Source organism: Bombina bombina, chromosome 3, assembly GCF_027579735.1.
Source record: "Bombina bombina isolate aBomBom1 chromosome 3, aBomBom1.pri, whole genome shotgun sequence".
Classification (NCBI taxonomy): domain Eukaryota; kingdom Metazoa; phylum Chordata; class Amphibia; order Anura; family Bombinatoridae; genus Bombina; species Bombina bombina.
In genome coordinates this window covers 457,897,168-457,912,206 of record NC_069501.1, presented here as the reverse complement: position 1 = coordinate 457,912,206, position 15,039 = coordinate 457,897,168, and the positions used below count along the sequence as shown (strand labels likewise).

Sequence of the window (15,039 nt, the reverse complement as noted above, 5' to 3'; positions counted from 1 at the left end):
CTAGCAGTGGTGCTACCTCTGTTTTTTGCTATTACCATTGCCGGTTAATTTGCACTACGCTAGCAACTTGTATACCTGTGCAAAATCAGCCTGCCACTGATTGGATGCAGAGCACACACACCCCCAACGGAGCGCACCAAATACGGAACCTGGTGTGAGAGATCAAGGCAGAGGCTTTTCCCTGGGGTAAGCGGAACGAAAAAGGAGTGGGACCTGGTTCCTGTTAGACTCCGGTTACATCCGCACACTGCTATCCGGGAGGAAGAATAAGAACCGCATAGGATCTACACCCGGCTGAGAGGTATGTAAGTTGGGCCCGCCGAGGCATTTAACTTCACTTCTCTGGAACGCTCAATATTGATTTGTACATTAAGTGTAGCCTACCTGGTTGGGACTTACATTTATGGGGTGTGTGCCCTGGAGGAAATTACTACATCCTATCTATAAAGTAGACAGAGACTTTTTGTGACATACAGCCACACTGTATACCCCTAAGTTTTCATTATCCTTTACTCTGTAAATACATATATACACATATAAATGCATAAATACATATGAACACACATATAAATATATATATATATATGTCTGTATATATATATATATATATATATATATATATATATATTTCTTTATACACACTTTCATATACATCTTTAAAGATGTATGTGTATGTATCCCTATGTTAAAGCCCTTTGCCTGCCTTTTTTTTCTAACACCTTAGATCTCATATATTTGAGCCTTTATAACTTTTGTGTGCAATATTTTTTCTTTTTTTTTCTTTTCTAATTTTTATTAGATAGTGTTATTATGAGTGTACGTGTACTTTGTAATGTATTTTTTATGTGTTTTGTGACACTTTTATGTTTCGCGAAATAGAGCTCTGAAGTTGCGGTAATCATTCTAGCCAAAATCGGTATTGTAATACCAGCGGTAAGTCTGACAAGTGCTAACCCCCGCAATAAACCCCTTATCGCTCGGGCACAACGGTTTGCGCTCCACTCGTTATCTGGCCCACTAAGTGGAAATGAAACCAGTTCACCAGCAGTCGCTAGCAGCAATGCAACAAAAGGTAAAAATAACTTTTTCAACTTAATATAACTTAGTTAAAAAACACAGAACTTTTTTTTTTTAACTATTAACAGCAAGGCAGTATTATGGCCTAAGACAACAAGGCCGATGTCTAGGGCTGCAGATTTGGCAGGGGCAGCACATCTGCCCTATCCTCTCTCTAAAAGCCAGCACACAGTACAGTGAGCGATAAAGTGCAGGCTTTTACAGAGAAGACAATGCACGTTTGCTGATTAAGGTCGCTCTTCACAGGCAGTGCTCCTTTAAACCGTTGCTTCATTTAGAGCCGCTGGCAATTTTTGCAGTGGAAGCGTTCTTGGTGAGAAACTTACCCGGGGATATGCTTACAAGGTGAGGCTGGAGGAGACCTTGTGCCGATATGCTGCCTCCCCTTGTCAGCTGTGGTGGGTCTGTGAGCACAGTGCTTATTGCAGGTTTTAGTAACTTAAAGACTGGATGCGTCTGTGCACTGCTTAGATCAGCATGTGATGTCTAATCATAAACTCTCAGCACTAATGTATGGCTACTTATAGCTAGCTTTCTCTGCATTCATGAACCCATGGAGTAAACAGTAAATAGACACTAAAAAGTTTCATTACTTGAATGATGGTAATTACTGTATGTTGTTGCATGTGAAGGGCAGTGATTGTTTCAAAGTTTATTCTTCTTTTCCTCCCTTCCTCTTCTCTCTCTTCTTTCCCTTTCTCCCTCCTTTCCTCAACTCCATTCCTCTCTCAACTCCCTCCCTTCTTTCCCTTGCTCCCTTCTTTCTCTCCCTTCCTTCTTTCCTTTCCCTCCCTTTTCTCCCCTCCCCTACTTTTCTCCCCCTTCTCTCAGGGATAAAACGGTATGAGATGCATGCAATTCAACCCAATGCAATGCAAGTGTTTTGCTAGCCAATTATCTTTTGAATTGTTATAAAAAACATATATATATATTTTACACACTGACCCAAAAAAATATTAAGGGGAAAAAAAACAACCTAAAACCTTTGGGGGGACAGCAGAATTTTGAGTGCCTAGGGCAGCACAAAACCTAAATACGCCACTGATTAACAGTACTACTGAACAGAAACAAAGAAATGTCCCTTTAAGAGAAGACAATAGCAGTGGCTAGAACTTTTTAAACTTAAACATCCCTTAATGTTATTATTATTGTAAGATAGATAATCCATTTATTACCCATTCCCCAGTTTTGCAGAACCAGCACGGTTATATTAATACACGCTTTACCTCTGTAATTACGTTGTATCTAAGCTTCAGCACACTACAAACCGACATGAAAATATGGATATTTCACATTCCAATGTTCTTTACATAACGGAATATGTTGTATTTATTCATAAATATTTTTACATATATCTGATTGTATTTTAAACAAAAATATATTTATACCTATATATATAGATGATTATATATATATATATATATACATGTATAGATATATACAGATATATGTATATATATATATATATATATATATATATATATATATATATATATATAAAGAATATCTATTTATAGATACATTGAACATATTCTGCTATGTGCAGACCATTGTAATGTATAATATTTACAGTAAAACCTGTATTAAATATGAATATTGCTTTAATATTATTTTACTTTTCATCTTCTTAAGGGGAAAATGAGCCTCCAGTGCAGTTATATATATGCCTTTCTATATGTACTTATATATTAATATTTTAATATGTGTATATATGTCTGTAAATACATATGTACAGTACACATATTATTACAATAGGACATATGTACACACACATACACACACACACACATATATATATATATATATATATATATACACATACATATACATCATTAGACATGTATATGTATGTATTTCAATGTTAAAGCACTTTGCCTGTTTTTTTTTCTAACAAACAAGATCTCATATCTTTGAGCCCTTATAACTTTTTAATGCAATATTTTTTTTCAAATAATTTTTATTTCATGGTGTTATTATGAGTATAACTGTACTTTGTAATTAATTTTTTATGTGTTTTGTGACACTTTACAGTTAACCACAGCTCTGAGATCAGGGTAAGGATTCTTGCATAAACCTCAATTGCGCTAGCGCAAACTCGATTTCACTCAGAGCACAAAGGATCTCGCCCAATAATCTATCCCTATATTAGCAATATTAGCAACAAGCAATAGCAAATGTCTCTCTGTGAGGGGGCACAGTCACACAGGTACTGCTAGCACACTGATACAGACTGGTCTGAGGTTGAAAACGTTAGGCAGTATCTTAAAATTCCCTTGACTTCAATCCCTCCCCCTGAGAAAGCTATTTCAAATGCTAAAATAAAGATACAGGCGCCATGTGTAAATGATTAAAAGCCCTGCAAGCAAGCAACTTTAAAGCCTACATTCTATCACCAGTATCCCAGCCCTGCAAGCACTAGCCCTCCAACCCCCCCCTCCTCCACCCACCCTGGTGTTCACCTTAATATATAAACACCTCCTAACAGCAATTAGGTGCAGCTGTCACTAATGAACCAGGATAGAGACATTAGTTCACACTCACAGCCTCTGTACTGACACTTTACCATATTCTGTTACACTTTCCCAATCCTCATTTGCTCACTCACCACACATTTCACTCACTCTCAGTTTACACTGACATATCAGACAAGTTTCCCTTCTCCATTACCGTCTGTGTCCATTCCCACTTCTTTAGATTGTAAGCTTGATAGCCTCTCTACCTGTAGGCCACTTTGTATTTAAAGTGAACAATTACTGATTGTGCTCAAGGGCAGGGCATTCCTCTCGTTTTGTATATCTCAATATTTGCTCCTACAGCTGTATTGTACCCCTACTGTACTTGTTTACTTGAGTATGTAATGCATCCCTGTAAAGTTTTATTATTACTTGTATAGCGCTGGGTAATTTGTTGGCACTTTATAAATACCTGATAATAATAATAATAATAATAATAATAAAGGGACATAAAACAGGTTGAGATCTGTGCATATCCTAAAAGGGCTAATTGATTAAAAATAGTTTGCATAAAAATTGTTTAAACATTTCTGGCAAGTATTTGAAAATAATTTTCAAAAATAAGCAAAATGAATTACATAGCTAAGCTGCCTGGAGCAACCAACTCCATCCCCTCTTATCAGTGTTTAGACACAGGTATTGTATTTCAACTGAGTTTACAGATTCTAGGCATGCTCCAGCAGATAATCCCTATGCATTTTTGCATTCTACCAAAACAACAATAAAGATACAGACATAGATGTAAATGTGTGGGGTGGAGTTATTAGAGCAATTCAGAAACTAAAAAGAAAGGGTTAATGTTGAGGCACTGCAGTATACATTTGCAGGTAAAGTAATTAAAGTACATATTATTCATTTTTTTCTCTATCCCAACTTGTTTTATGTCCCTTTAATACACTCTATTGAGTAAAATGAATCATTAGGAACACAAAAGAGGGAAGAACATTGTACATTACATTATCCTTTAAGTATGGTGAAATTTAATTGAACCTTTAAAATGATACATTGTGTTTGGTTGGATCAGAGCATAATCTCAGTTTCATCTTTCTTATTTGGTCACAACAAATGAGACCAGGAACATAAAACCCATCATACTTTTCAAGAGTTATATCCCTGAAATAGTCTTGATTTGCAAATCTTTATAAATTGTACTAACATTCGGCTAGATTACGAGTTTTACATTAGAGGCTATGCGGTGCTAACGAGCAGTTTTCTCTCACCACTCACTTACATACAGCGCTGGTATTACGGGTATTTACACACCCGGCGTTAAAAGGCAAGAAGTTACTGTAGAGAAAAATTTTGCTCCACATCTCAATCCAATACCAGCGCTGCTTAAGTCAGCTGTGAGCTGGTGTAACGTGCTCGTGCACGATTTCCCCATAGGAATCAATGGGGAGAGCCGGCTGAAAAAAAGTCTTACACCTGCAAAAAAGCAGCGTAAAACTTACTAACGCAGCCCCATTGATTCCTATGGGGAAATAAAATTTATGTTTACACCTAACACCCTAACATGAACCCCGAGTTTAAACACCCCTAATCTTACACTTATTAACCCCTAATCGCAGACACCTACATTATATTATTAACCCCTAATCTGCCGCTCCGGACACCGCCGCCACCTACGTTATACTTATGAACCCCTTATCTGCTGCCCCCAACATCGCCGACACCTACATTATATTTATTAACCCCTAATCTGCCACTCCTAATGTTGCCGCAACCTACCTACACTTATTAACTCCTAATCTGCCACCCCAACTTCGCCGCCACTATAATAAACATATTAACCCCTAAACTGCCACACTCCCACCTCTCAAACATTATTTAAATATTATTAACCCCTAATCTGCCGTCCCTAACATCACCGCCACCTACCTACATTTATTAACCTCTAATCTGCCGGCCCAACGTTGCCGCCACTATTCTAAATTTATTAACCCCTAAACCTAAGTCTAACTCTAACCCCCACTAACTTAAATATAATTTAAATAAATCTAAATACAAATTACTATAATTAACTAAATTATTCCTATTTAAAACTAAATACTTACCTATAAAATAAACTGTAAGCTAGCTACAATATATTTTACAGGCACGTTTGTATTTATTTTAACTAAGTAGATTAGTTACTAGATAGTTATTAACTATTTAATAAACTACCTAGCTAAAATAAAGAAAAATTTACCTGTAAAATAAAACCTAACCTAAATTACACTAACACTACACTATAATTAAATTAATTCCCTAAATTAAATACAATTAAATACAATTAAATAAAATTAACTAAAGTACAAAAAACAAACAAACACTAAATTACAGAAAATAATAAACAAATTACAAGATTTTTAAACTAATTAAACCTAATCTAATCCCCCTAACAAAATTAAAAAGCCCCCCCCCCCAAATAAAAAAAGCCCTACCCTACACTAAATTACAAATAACCCAAGTCCTTTTGCGGGGCATTGCCCCAAAGTAATCAGCTCTTTTACCTGTAAAAGAAATTACAAATCCCCCCCCAACATTAAAACCCACCACCCACACAAACAAACCCTACTCTAAAACCCATCCAATACCCCCTTAAAACCTAACACTAACCCCTTGAAGATCACCTTACCGGGAGAAATCTTCATCCAACCGGGCCCGAAGTCCTCAACGAAGCCGGGCGAAGTGGTCCTCCAGACTTCATTCTTACTAAATGACGGTTCCTTTAAGTGACGTCATCCAAGATGGCATTCTTTTAATTCTGATTGGTCGATAGAATTCTATCATCCAATCGGAATTAAGGTAGAAAAAATCCTATTGGCTGATGCAATCAGCCAATAGGATTGAGCTGGCATTCTATTCGCTGTTCCAATCAGCCAGTAGAATGCCAGCTCAATCCTATTGGCTGATTGCATCAGCCAATAGGATTTTTTCTACCTTAATTCCGATTGGCTGACATCTTGAATGACGTCACTTAAAGGAACCATCATTTAGTAAGAAGACTTCATTGGAAGAGGATGCTCTGCGCCGGATGTCTTGAAGATGGACCCGCTCCGTGCCAGATGGATGAAGATAGAAGATGCCGTCTGGATGAAGACTTTTGCCCGTCTGGAGGACCACTTTGCCCGGCTTGGATGAAGACTTCTCCCGGCTTCGTTGAGGACTTCGGGCCCGGTTGGATGAAGACTTCTCCCGGTAAGGTGATCTTCAAGGGCTTAGTGTTAGTTTTTTTTAAGGGGGTATTGGGTGGGTTTAGACTAGGGTTGGTTGTGTGGGAGGTGGGTTTTAATGTTGGGGGAGATTTGTAATTTTTTTTTACAGGTAAGAGCTGATTACTTTGGGGCAATGCCCCGCAAAAGGTCCTTTTAAGGGCTATTTGTAATTTAGTGTAGGGTAGGGCTTTTTTATTTTGGGGGGGCTTTTTATTTTGTTAGGGGATTAGATTAGGTGTAATTAGTTTAAACATCTTGTAATTTGTTTATTATTTTCTGTAATTTAGTGTTTGTTTTTTTTGTACTTTAGCTAATTTTATTTAATTGTATTTAATTTAGGGAATTAATTTAATTATAGTGTAGTGTTAGGTGTAGTGTTAGGTGTTAGGTGTATAGTGTAATTTAGGTTAGGTTTTATTTTACAGGTAAATTTGTCTTTATTTTAGCTAGGTAGTTTATTAAATAGTTAATAACTATTTAGTAACTATTCTACCTAGTTAAAATAAATACAAACTTGCCTGTAAAATAAAAATAAAACCTAAGCTAGCTACAATGTAACTATTAGTTATATTGTAGCTAGCTAAGGGTTTATTTTATAGGTAAGTATTTAGTTTTAAATAGGAATAATTTAGTTAATTATAGTAATTTGTATTTAGATTTATTTAAATTATATTTAAGTTAGTAGGGGTTAGGGTTAGGGTTTGACTTAGATTTAGGGATTAATAAATTTAGAATAGTGGCAGTGACGTTGGGGGCGGCAGATTAGTGGTTAATAAATGTAGGTAGGTGTCAGCGATGTTAGGGACGGCAGATTAGGGGTTAATAATATTTAACTAGTGTTTGCTATGCGGGAGAGTGGCGGTTTAATGGTTAATATATTTACTATAGTGGCGGTGATGTCCGGTTCGGCAGATTAGGGGTTAAAAAATGTATTTTAGTGTTTGCGATGTGGGGGCCTCGGTTTAGGGGTTAATAGGTAGTTTATGGGTGATAGTTTACTTTTTAGCACTTTAGTTAAGAGTTTTATGCTACAGCGTTGTACCATAAAACTCTTAACTACTGACTTTAAAATGCGGTACCAGTCTTGACAGGAGAGGGTCTACCGCTCACTTTTTGTCAGATTCGTAATTCCGGCGCTATGCAAGTCCCATTGAAAAAATAGGATACGCAATTTACGGAAGTGGATTTGCGGTATTTACAAGTTTGGCCAAAAAAGTGAGCGGTGTGCCTGTAACTTCAAGACTCGTAATACCAGCGGGCGTTAAAAAGCAGCGTTAGGACCGGCCACACAACTCGTAATCTAGCCGATTATTAGGTAAAATTATTTGCCTAATAGCTGATGTATGTTATGTATAAAATGTCTCTTTAAATTGTGTTGCAATCAACTAAATGTTACATTTATCTTAATATGTTGTTTTTAATAAATAAGCAACATTGACAAGTTTTTCAAACTTGACTTGTTACACACAAAGACTCTAAAGCAATGAACTTATTTCTATTAAGATATTGTAGACACGTTGCAATCACGTTGTGAGCTGTTTTGAAATGTTAGAGACAGCAACATTTTTTTATACAAACTCCTAAATCTCTGCTGAAGTTTAGGGTTGGTTGCTATGACAACTATGGGACTCAGAGTAGAATATGCAGATGATAAGAAAATTCTAAGGTCATTGATATCAGAATTTACATTGGAGAGAGTCAGGGTATAGATCCACATTGAGTTATCCAACCCATATAACACAACATACAGGGCAACCAACATGATAACAGCTCTTGAAGCCTTGTACTCCACAGTCCTCCCATTTCTTCTGTCAGAACTTCGTATGCCCATTACAGATTTTTCATGTCGAAGAAGCAAAATCACAATGTAAATGCTTGCTAGAGTCATCAAACCCACAAAAATGAAATCTCTGACTGCATAAATTGACCCATTAACAATATATGCCATGTATCCCAAAAAGTCTACATCACAATAAATCAAGTGTAAAGTATAGGGTGAAGTTGTCCTATTTCTTCTTGTTCGGGTTTGTAGGACACTGTAAGGATAAATAACGATGTTTAGTATCCACAAAGCAAGTAGTATCACAACCATATTTTGAGCTACCCTTTGTTTGAGGTAAATACAGAGCCTCTTGTTTGGAGCTATGAGGATACACTGGTGACAGCTTAGCAAACTTGTGACACAAATAGACATAGCCCTACTCACTCTGAAAGTAAATATAACAAACTTGCATTCTATGTCATCTAATAAGTTATCTAGCCCTATGGCATTCAGTGACTGTGGGATGACACGAGAGAGGACAACGAGGAAGTTAGCTAAAGCCAAAACCATTAAAATTAAATTTGTTGTCAGCAGTTTCTTCTCAAAAATCTTGCAGTAGGAGAATTGTAATAGAATGAAAGTATTTCCAGGTATTCCGATTACCACCAAAAGGAGGAAACCAATGGCTTTGTATAGGGAATCCATGATGTTTCATTAGAATTGATATCCTGTGAAGAAATTAATTATTTTAAATTTATTTTCCATTAATATTAATTTTAAAAATACTGTGAATAATACACTTTATTATTTATATGTGCAGGAATTTTCTAACCAGCCCTCAGGCTTCCATAACAGGCCAGATTTTCAGGATTACCTAGGGTGAGAGCAGGTTAATAACCATGTTTATTAGGCCTGTGCATGTGTGCCTTTTGTGAGCATCTGAAAGTACAACACATTAAGATTTGCACAGAAGAAATCAGGCCCTGAAAAAAGCCAAACGCCATGAGTGTCCGGCTTCTTCCGCATTGAGATGCTCGCAAAAGGCACAAATGCACGTCTCATGTTTAGTAATCAGCTGATTATTTCACGTGTGCTCCAGCTCAGATCCTGAAAATCTTGCATATTAGGGAGACCTGAGGATTGGAGTTGAAAATTCCTGATCTATTTTGCAGTGACGTACTAGTGACTGATTCAAAACAATTATTTAAAAGTTAATATACTAATATACTGATACAAAAGGAAGCCAAGTTTCCTGTGGGATTTTTCTTTATGAAACAGTGAAGGTATTGGATGGTGAAAGTTATATTCTAGTACAGACAGGTGAACAACTCTAGTGCAAAAAAGGGACATGCACATTTTCAAGAAGTTAGAATATTTTAAGAGTAAAGTTAAAATTAACTTTCATGGTTTAGACAGAGCAAGCTATTTTTAAACAAGTTTTTTAAACAAGTTTTCAATTTACTTCTTTTATCAAATTTGTTTTGTTTACTTGGTATCCTTTGTTGAATATTAAACTAGGAGCAGCAATATGTGCATTCACTAATCACCAGTTGCTGCTCCTTAAACTACCTAGGTATGCTTTCCAGCAAAAAATAACAGGAGAACAAAACAAATTTGTTATTAGAAGTACAATGGAAAGCTGTTTAAAATTACATTCTCTGTCTTACTTTATTTTCCCTTTAACCACATCAGGGCAATGCAGACAATGACTACCTTTTATTCTCTGAAATGAAGTTTTACTTAAAAGGACAGTCTACTCCAGAATGTTTATTGTTTAAAAGATAGATAATCCTTTTATTACCCATTCCGCAGTTTTGCAGAACCAAGATCATTATAATAATATACTTTTTACCTTTGTGATTACCTTGTATCTAAGCCTCTGCAGACTGTCCCCTTATTTCAGTTATTTTCTATAGACTTGCATTTTAGCCAATCAGTGCTGACTCCTAAATAACTCCACGGGAGTGAGCACAGTGTGATCTATATGGCACACATGAACCAGCGCTGTCTAGTTGGGAAAAACTGTCAACATGCAGATAAGAGGCGGCCTTCAAGTGCTTAAAAATTAGCATATGAACCTACATTCCTGGGTTTAAGTCTGATGAAACAGCCCTTGTTAGGCTGAGAAAATAATAATAAAGATTTGATTTTATACACATTTGCCTATTTTTAAATGGCTTCCTGATTGGTGTGAAGCAACGGTTCCTGCTTTTGCCTAATAGATCAGTGAGATGGGTGGCTGTCAAGTCTCAGCCTGCTTGTGTTGTACCTGGAGGTGCAATTGTGATGACATAGACTTTTCCACATATCAGTACGAGTAGCGGTGGAAATTGGACTTAACTCCTCCACGATACAATGATGTTTTTAAACAGATGCTTTTATCTCTTCATCTCTTGTGATTAGTCCATTGTGTGGGGCAAATAAATTCTGTTTTTTACATTGCACTTGAATTTGTTTTGTGCTTCTCTCCTTTGTTCATTTTTATCATTCATGGGTTGCTGCTATTTATGTACAATAACTAGACCTGGCAACAACCCCAAAGAGCCCAAGTATAGCAAGGATATTTATACCAGACCTCCCCAGCACAATTAATGATTGTCAGACCACACCCATACCAACGTAATTCTTACTAGATTCCAGCCCAGCACTGTAATCCTCACTGGACCCCCTCACTACTAACTCTTATGGACTCTCATTACAACTTAACACTTACCAATATCCATATGTAAGTTATCCCTTACTGGAACCTCCCACCAGAACCTAACTCTTGCTAGTGATATCAACCCCAGCTTGTCATTTTTATTTTATTATCAAATTCACTTCACTCTCGGCATCCTTTGTTGAAATGCATACCCAGGTAGTCCCAGGAGCAGCAATGCTGGTGGTTGGTGGCTACATACATATACTTCTTCTCATTGGCTCACTACATGTGTTGAGCTAGGCCCCTGTAGTGCATTGCGTCTCTAAAACAGACTTTATAACTATGTGTTTAACACCTTTGTGATGTCTGCACCTGATACTTTTAGATGTTGAGGTTTTCTTGGTCAATGTCCGCCCTATGACAAATAAAAAAAATAAAAAGCAGAGCTACCTGAGGGCTAGATTCATTAACTTGCTTTATTGCCTTTCCAATCTCTACATTCCCTATGTTATTGCTTGCAGCCTTTCCCAAATATCCTTAACATTTATATTTTCAGTCTATTGGCTTAACAGACTAATAAAATAATTAGTGTTGTTTAAGAGATTGGTGAAGCTGGAGCAACTGTTAGTTAATATACCCAGTGTCTCAAGTTCCTTTCCTTATACAGCAGTGTTTCCCATCTCCAGTCTTCAGGATCCTTAACACATATTAATTATATCGTAAAGGGATACTAAACCCACATTTTTTCTTTCAAGATTCAGATAGAGCATGCCATTTTATGCAACTTTCTAATTTACTCTTATTATCAATTTTTCTTCGCTGTCTTAGTATCTTTATTTGAAAAGCAGGAATGTAAGTCTTTGGAGCCAGCCCATTTTTGGTTCAGCACCCTGGGTAGTGCTTGCTGATTGGTGGCTACATGTATGCACCTACTACTAGGATTAATAGATTTGAAACCCACGATAACGTTAAGAAATTTGTTAGGAACCTAAGACTAAAAATATTTTTTTATCAAGCACCCCTTAGAAAGTATTAGTTCACAAAACTCATATAGTAACACTAATAAAGACACTTTTATTCACACTAATTTAAGACAGAAGTCAAATTTCTATCCAGTTAATGAGAAAGGAAGAAATTTAGAACTCTAAATGTGGATGAAAGGAGAATAATTAAAAACATCCAGAAGGATAAGGACATTATTATAAAACCAGCGGATAAGGGGGCGGGTCACCTTAGACACCTCTGCCTATATATTAGAAGCAAAAAGATTATTAGATGATACTACAACATACGAGAAACTGAAGAACAACCCTACCAAACTGTATAAAAAGAGGTGAATGACAATCCTAAAAGATGCAAGAAGCATTAGCATACTAAATGAAAAAGAGTTGGGATTTTTAACTCCTCTCTATCCAAAAGTACTGGTCTTCTACTATCTCCCGAAAATCCACAAAACCCTCATAAACCCACCAGGAAGACACATTATCTCTGGGATATAATCTCTTACAGCTAATTTATCCCAATACGTGGATAAATTCCTCCAGATATATGTTAAAGAATTACCCTCCTATCTGAAAGACTCAGTAAATGGTATTCATTTATTAGAGCAAAATAAATGGGAAGGTGCTTTAACCTTAGCCACTTGCGATGTAACATCACTATATACCAATATTTCACACGTGCTAGGAGTTGAATCGATTCGTTATTACCTAGAAAAAGATAATAAATTAGACCCACTACAGTAAAAAAAATCCTTATTGACAGTGTGAAATTTATCCTGACGCATAATTATTTTTCATTTGATAATGTCTTTTATAATCAGCTAAAGGGGACGGCTATGGGAACCAGGGTTACCACAAGTTACGCCAATCTTTTTATGGGAAAATGGGAACATAAATTTATTAGAATTGGTGAATTTGGGGAGAACCTGTCCTATACAAGTTGTTCATAGACTATATCCTCATATTGTGGAAAGGCGATGAACTATCTTTGGATAAATGTATAAGCAAAATAAATTGTAACAACCAGGGGATACACCTCACACACACTAGCAGTAAAGAGAAAATTGTATTCTTAGACTTAGAAATTAAAATAGAAAATGACTCTACTAATACATGTACACATTTCAAAGAGGTTTATGATAACAACTTCATTCATGGGGAGAGTTGCCATCTACCGAAAAGGAAAATAACATACCATATGGTTAAACACTAAAGATAAGAAAAAACTGCACAAAGTTAGTGGACTATGAAAGCCAATTGAAGATTCTAGAGAATAAATTCAATGAAAGTGGCTACAAACAATAATTGGTACACAATGCAATCAGAAGAGAAAGAGAAGTAGATAGAAAAATTCTTCTAGAACCTAGAAATAGAGAGAGAGATAATAGAACATATGCATCTAGCATTAATACTGCCTTTGTAACCACTTATAACAGTGAATCAAAATGGATAAATAAAATTCTTAAAAAAAAACACTGGCATCTAGTGCAAGGGGTCAAAGTTACCCCATACCCAAAAGTAGTGTACAGAAAGGCAAAAAAACTAACGAATATCATTGTGCCAAGTGAACATAGAAATGACAACAAAAAATCCTCATATAGAGATTTACATGGGAGTAAAATATGTGGCTTCTTCCCTTGCTATACTTTTTTTTTTTTAGATTTTTTTAAAATCTATTTATTTTCTTATATTTTTACCTTTAAACTGCTCCACCGATAAGTGTGGCACTCCCGCCTGCCATCTTGTCTAATTGATTGACAGATGATGATCTTAAACCAACTAATCCTTGTTTCCCCCTGGGCCGTGACATTTACGCAAAGGGGCTGAACGCCCCAGGGGGGGAAACAAGGATTAGTTAGTTTAAGAATCGTTATCTGTCAATCAATTAAACAAGATGGTGGGCGGGAGTGCTGCACTTATCGGTGGAACAGTTTATTTTATTTTAAAATACTTTTTATTGAAAATTTTTGCAATAAACATACAAAGATAAAAGTACCTTTGTCATTACAATCTCATCCCTTCCAAAATATAGGTATTCGGGACATATCAACAATCCATCTGCCCACATGCATACCTTCCCATATAACAGAGTACAAATCATGGAATGGAGCCATCGCTCCCTAGCATGTTTTCTCCTTGATCTTCATCTATCTTGTACATCCACCAAGATGGGCTACATAAATATGGGATGAGTAGTTGACAAATCAAACATAATAAAGTCAGTTAGTAAAGTAACAACTATAAACAAACTAAACAATTTCTCCTTCCTTTCACATATAAAGCAGTGTCTCTTTTTAAGAATATTACAATACCTGGAGGGTGGAGACACCTCTTCCCCCGGCGCACCCCGTCAACCCCACATCGGCTCATGTGAGTTTCAGACCCTAGATGATTGTTCTTGCCTACCTACCCAGTAAAGCCATACCTTTTGTACTGTCTCTCTATTATTTAGGATGCCTGCTGCTTCCTCATACATGGTGTAGGTAAATTGTATTTTATTATATATTTCCATCCATGTCGGTGCACCTATCTTCCAGTATCTCGCAATACATATTCTTGTGACTGTGCAAAGAATTCTAATGAAGGTGTTCAAGTGCCTGTGATAAATTTCTATGGGTTCGTGTAGTAGTGCCTGTTGTATGGTGAGAGTTACCTCCTCATCTATCAGCTGGCCTATAAATGAAGATAGTTTACTCCATATTTCCTGCACAGCCGTGCAATCCCACCACATATGTTTGTATGTGCATCTCTGTCCACATCCCCTATAGCACAAGTTGCTCCCCTGGGGCTTGATGTGTGCCAATCTAACTGGGGTCAAGTACCACCTGAAGGCTGTTTTTAGTGTGTT

General features: G+C 36.5%; 1 protein-coding gene across 1 annotated transcript; it reads right to left on the bottom strand.

Annotated features, from left to right (window-relative positions):
• Window positions 1-8,285: 8,285 nt before the first annotated feature.
• Window positions 8,286-9,254, bottom strand: LOC128652388 (olfactory receptor class A-like protein 1). The gene has a single exon (XM_053705327.1). It carries the CDS (start codon window positions 9,252-9,254, stop codon window positions 8,286-8,288), a length of 969 nt encoding a protein of 322 aa, XP_053561302.1.
• Between the last annotated feature and the right edge of the window lie 5,785 nt (window positions 9,255-15,039).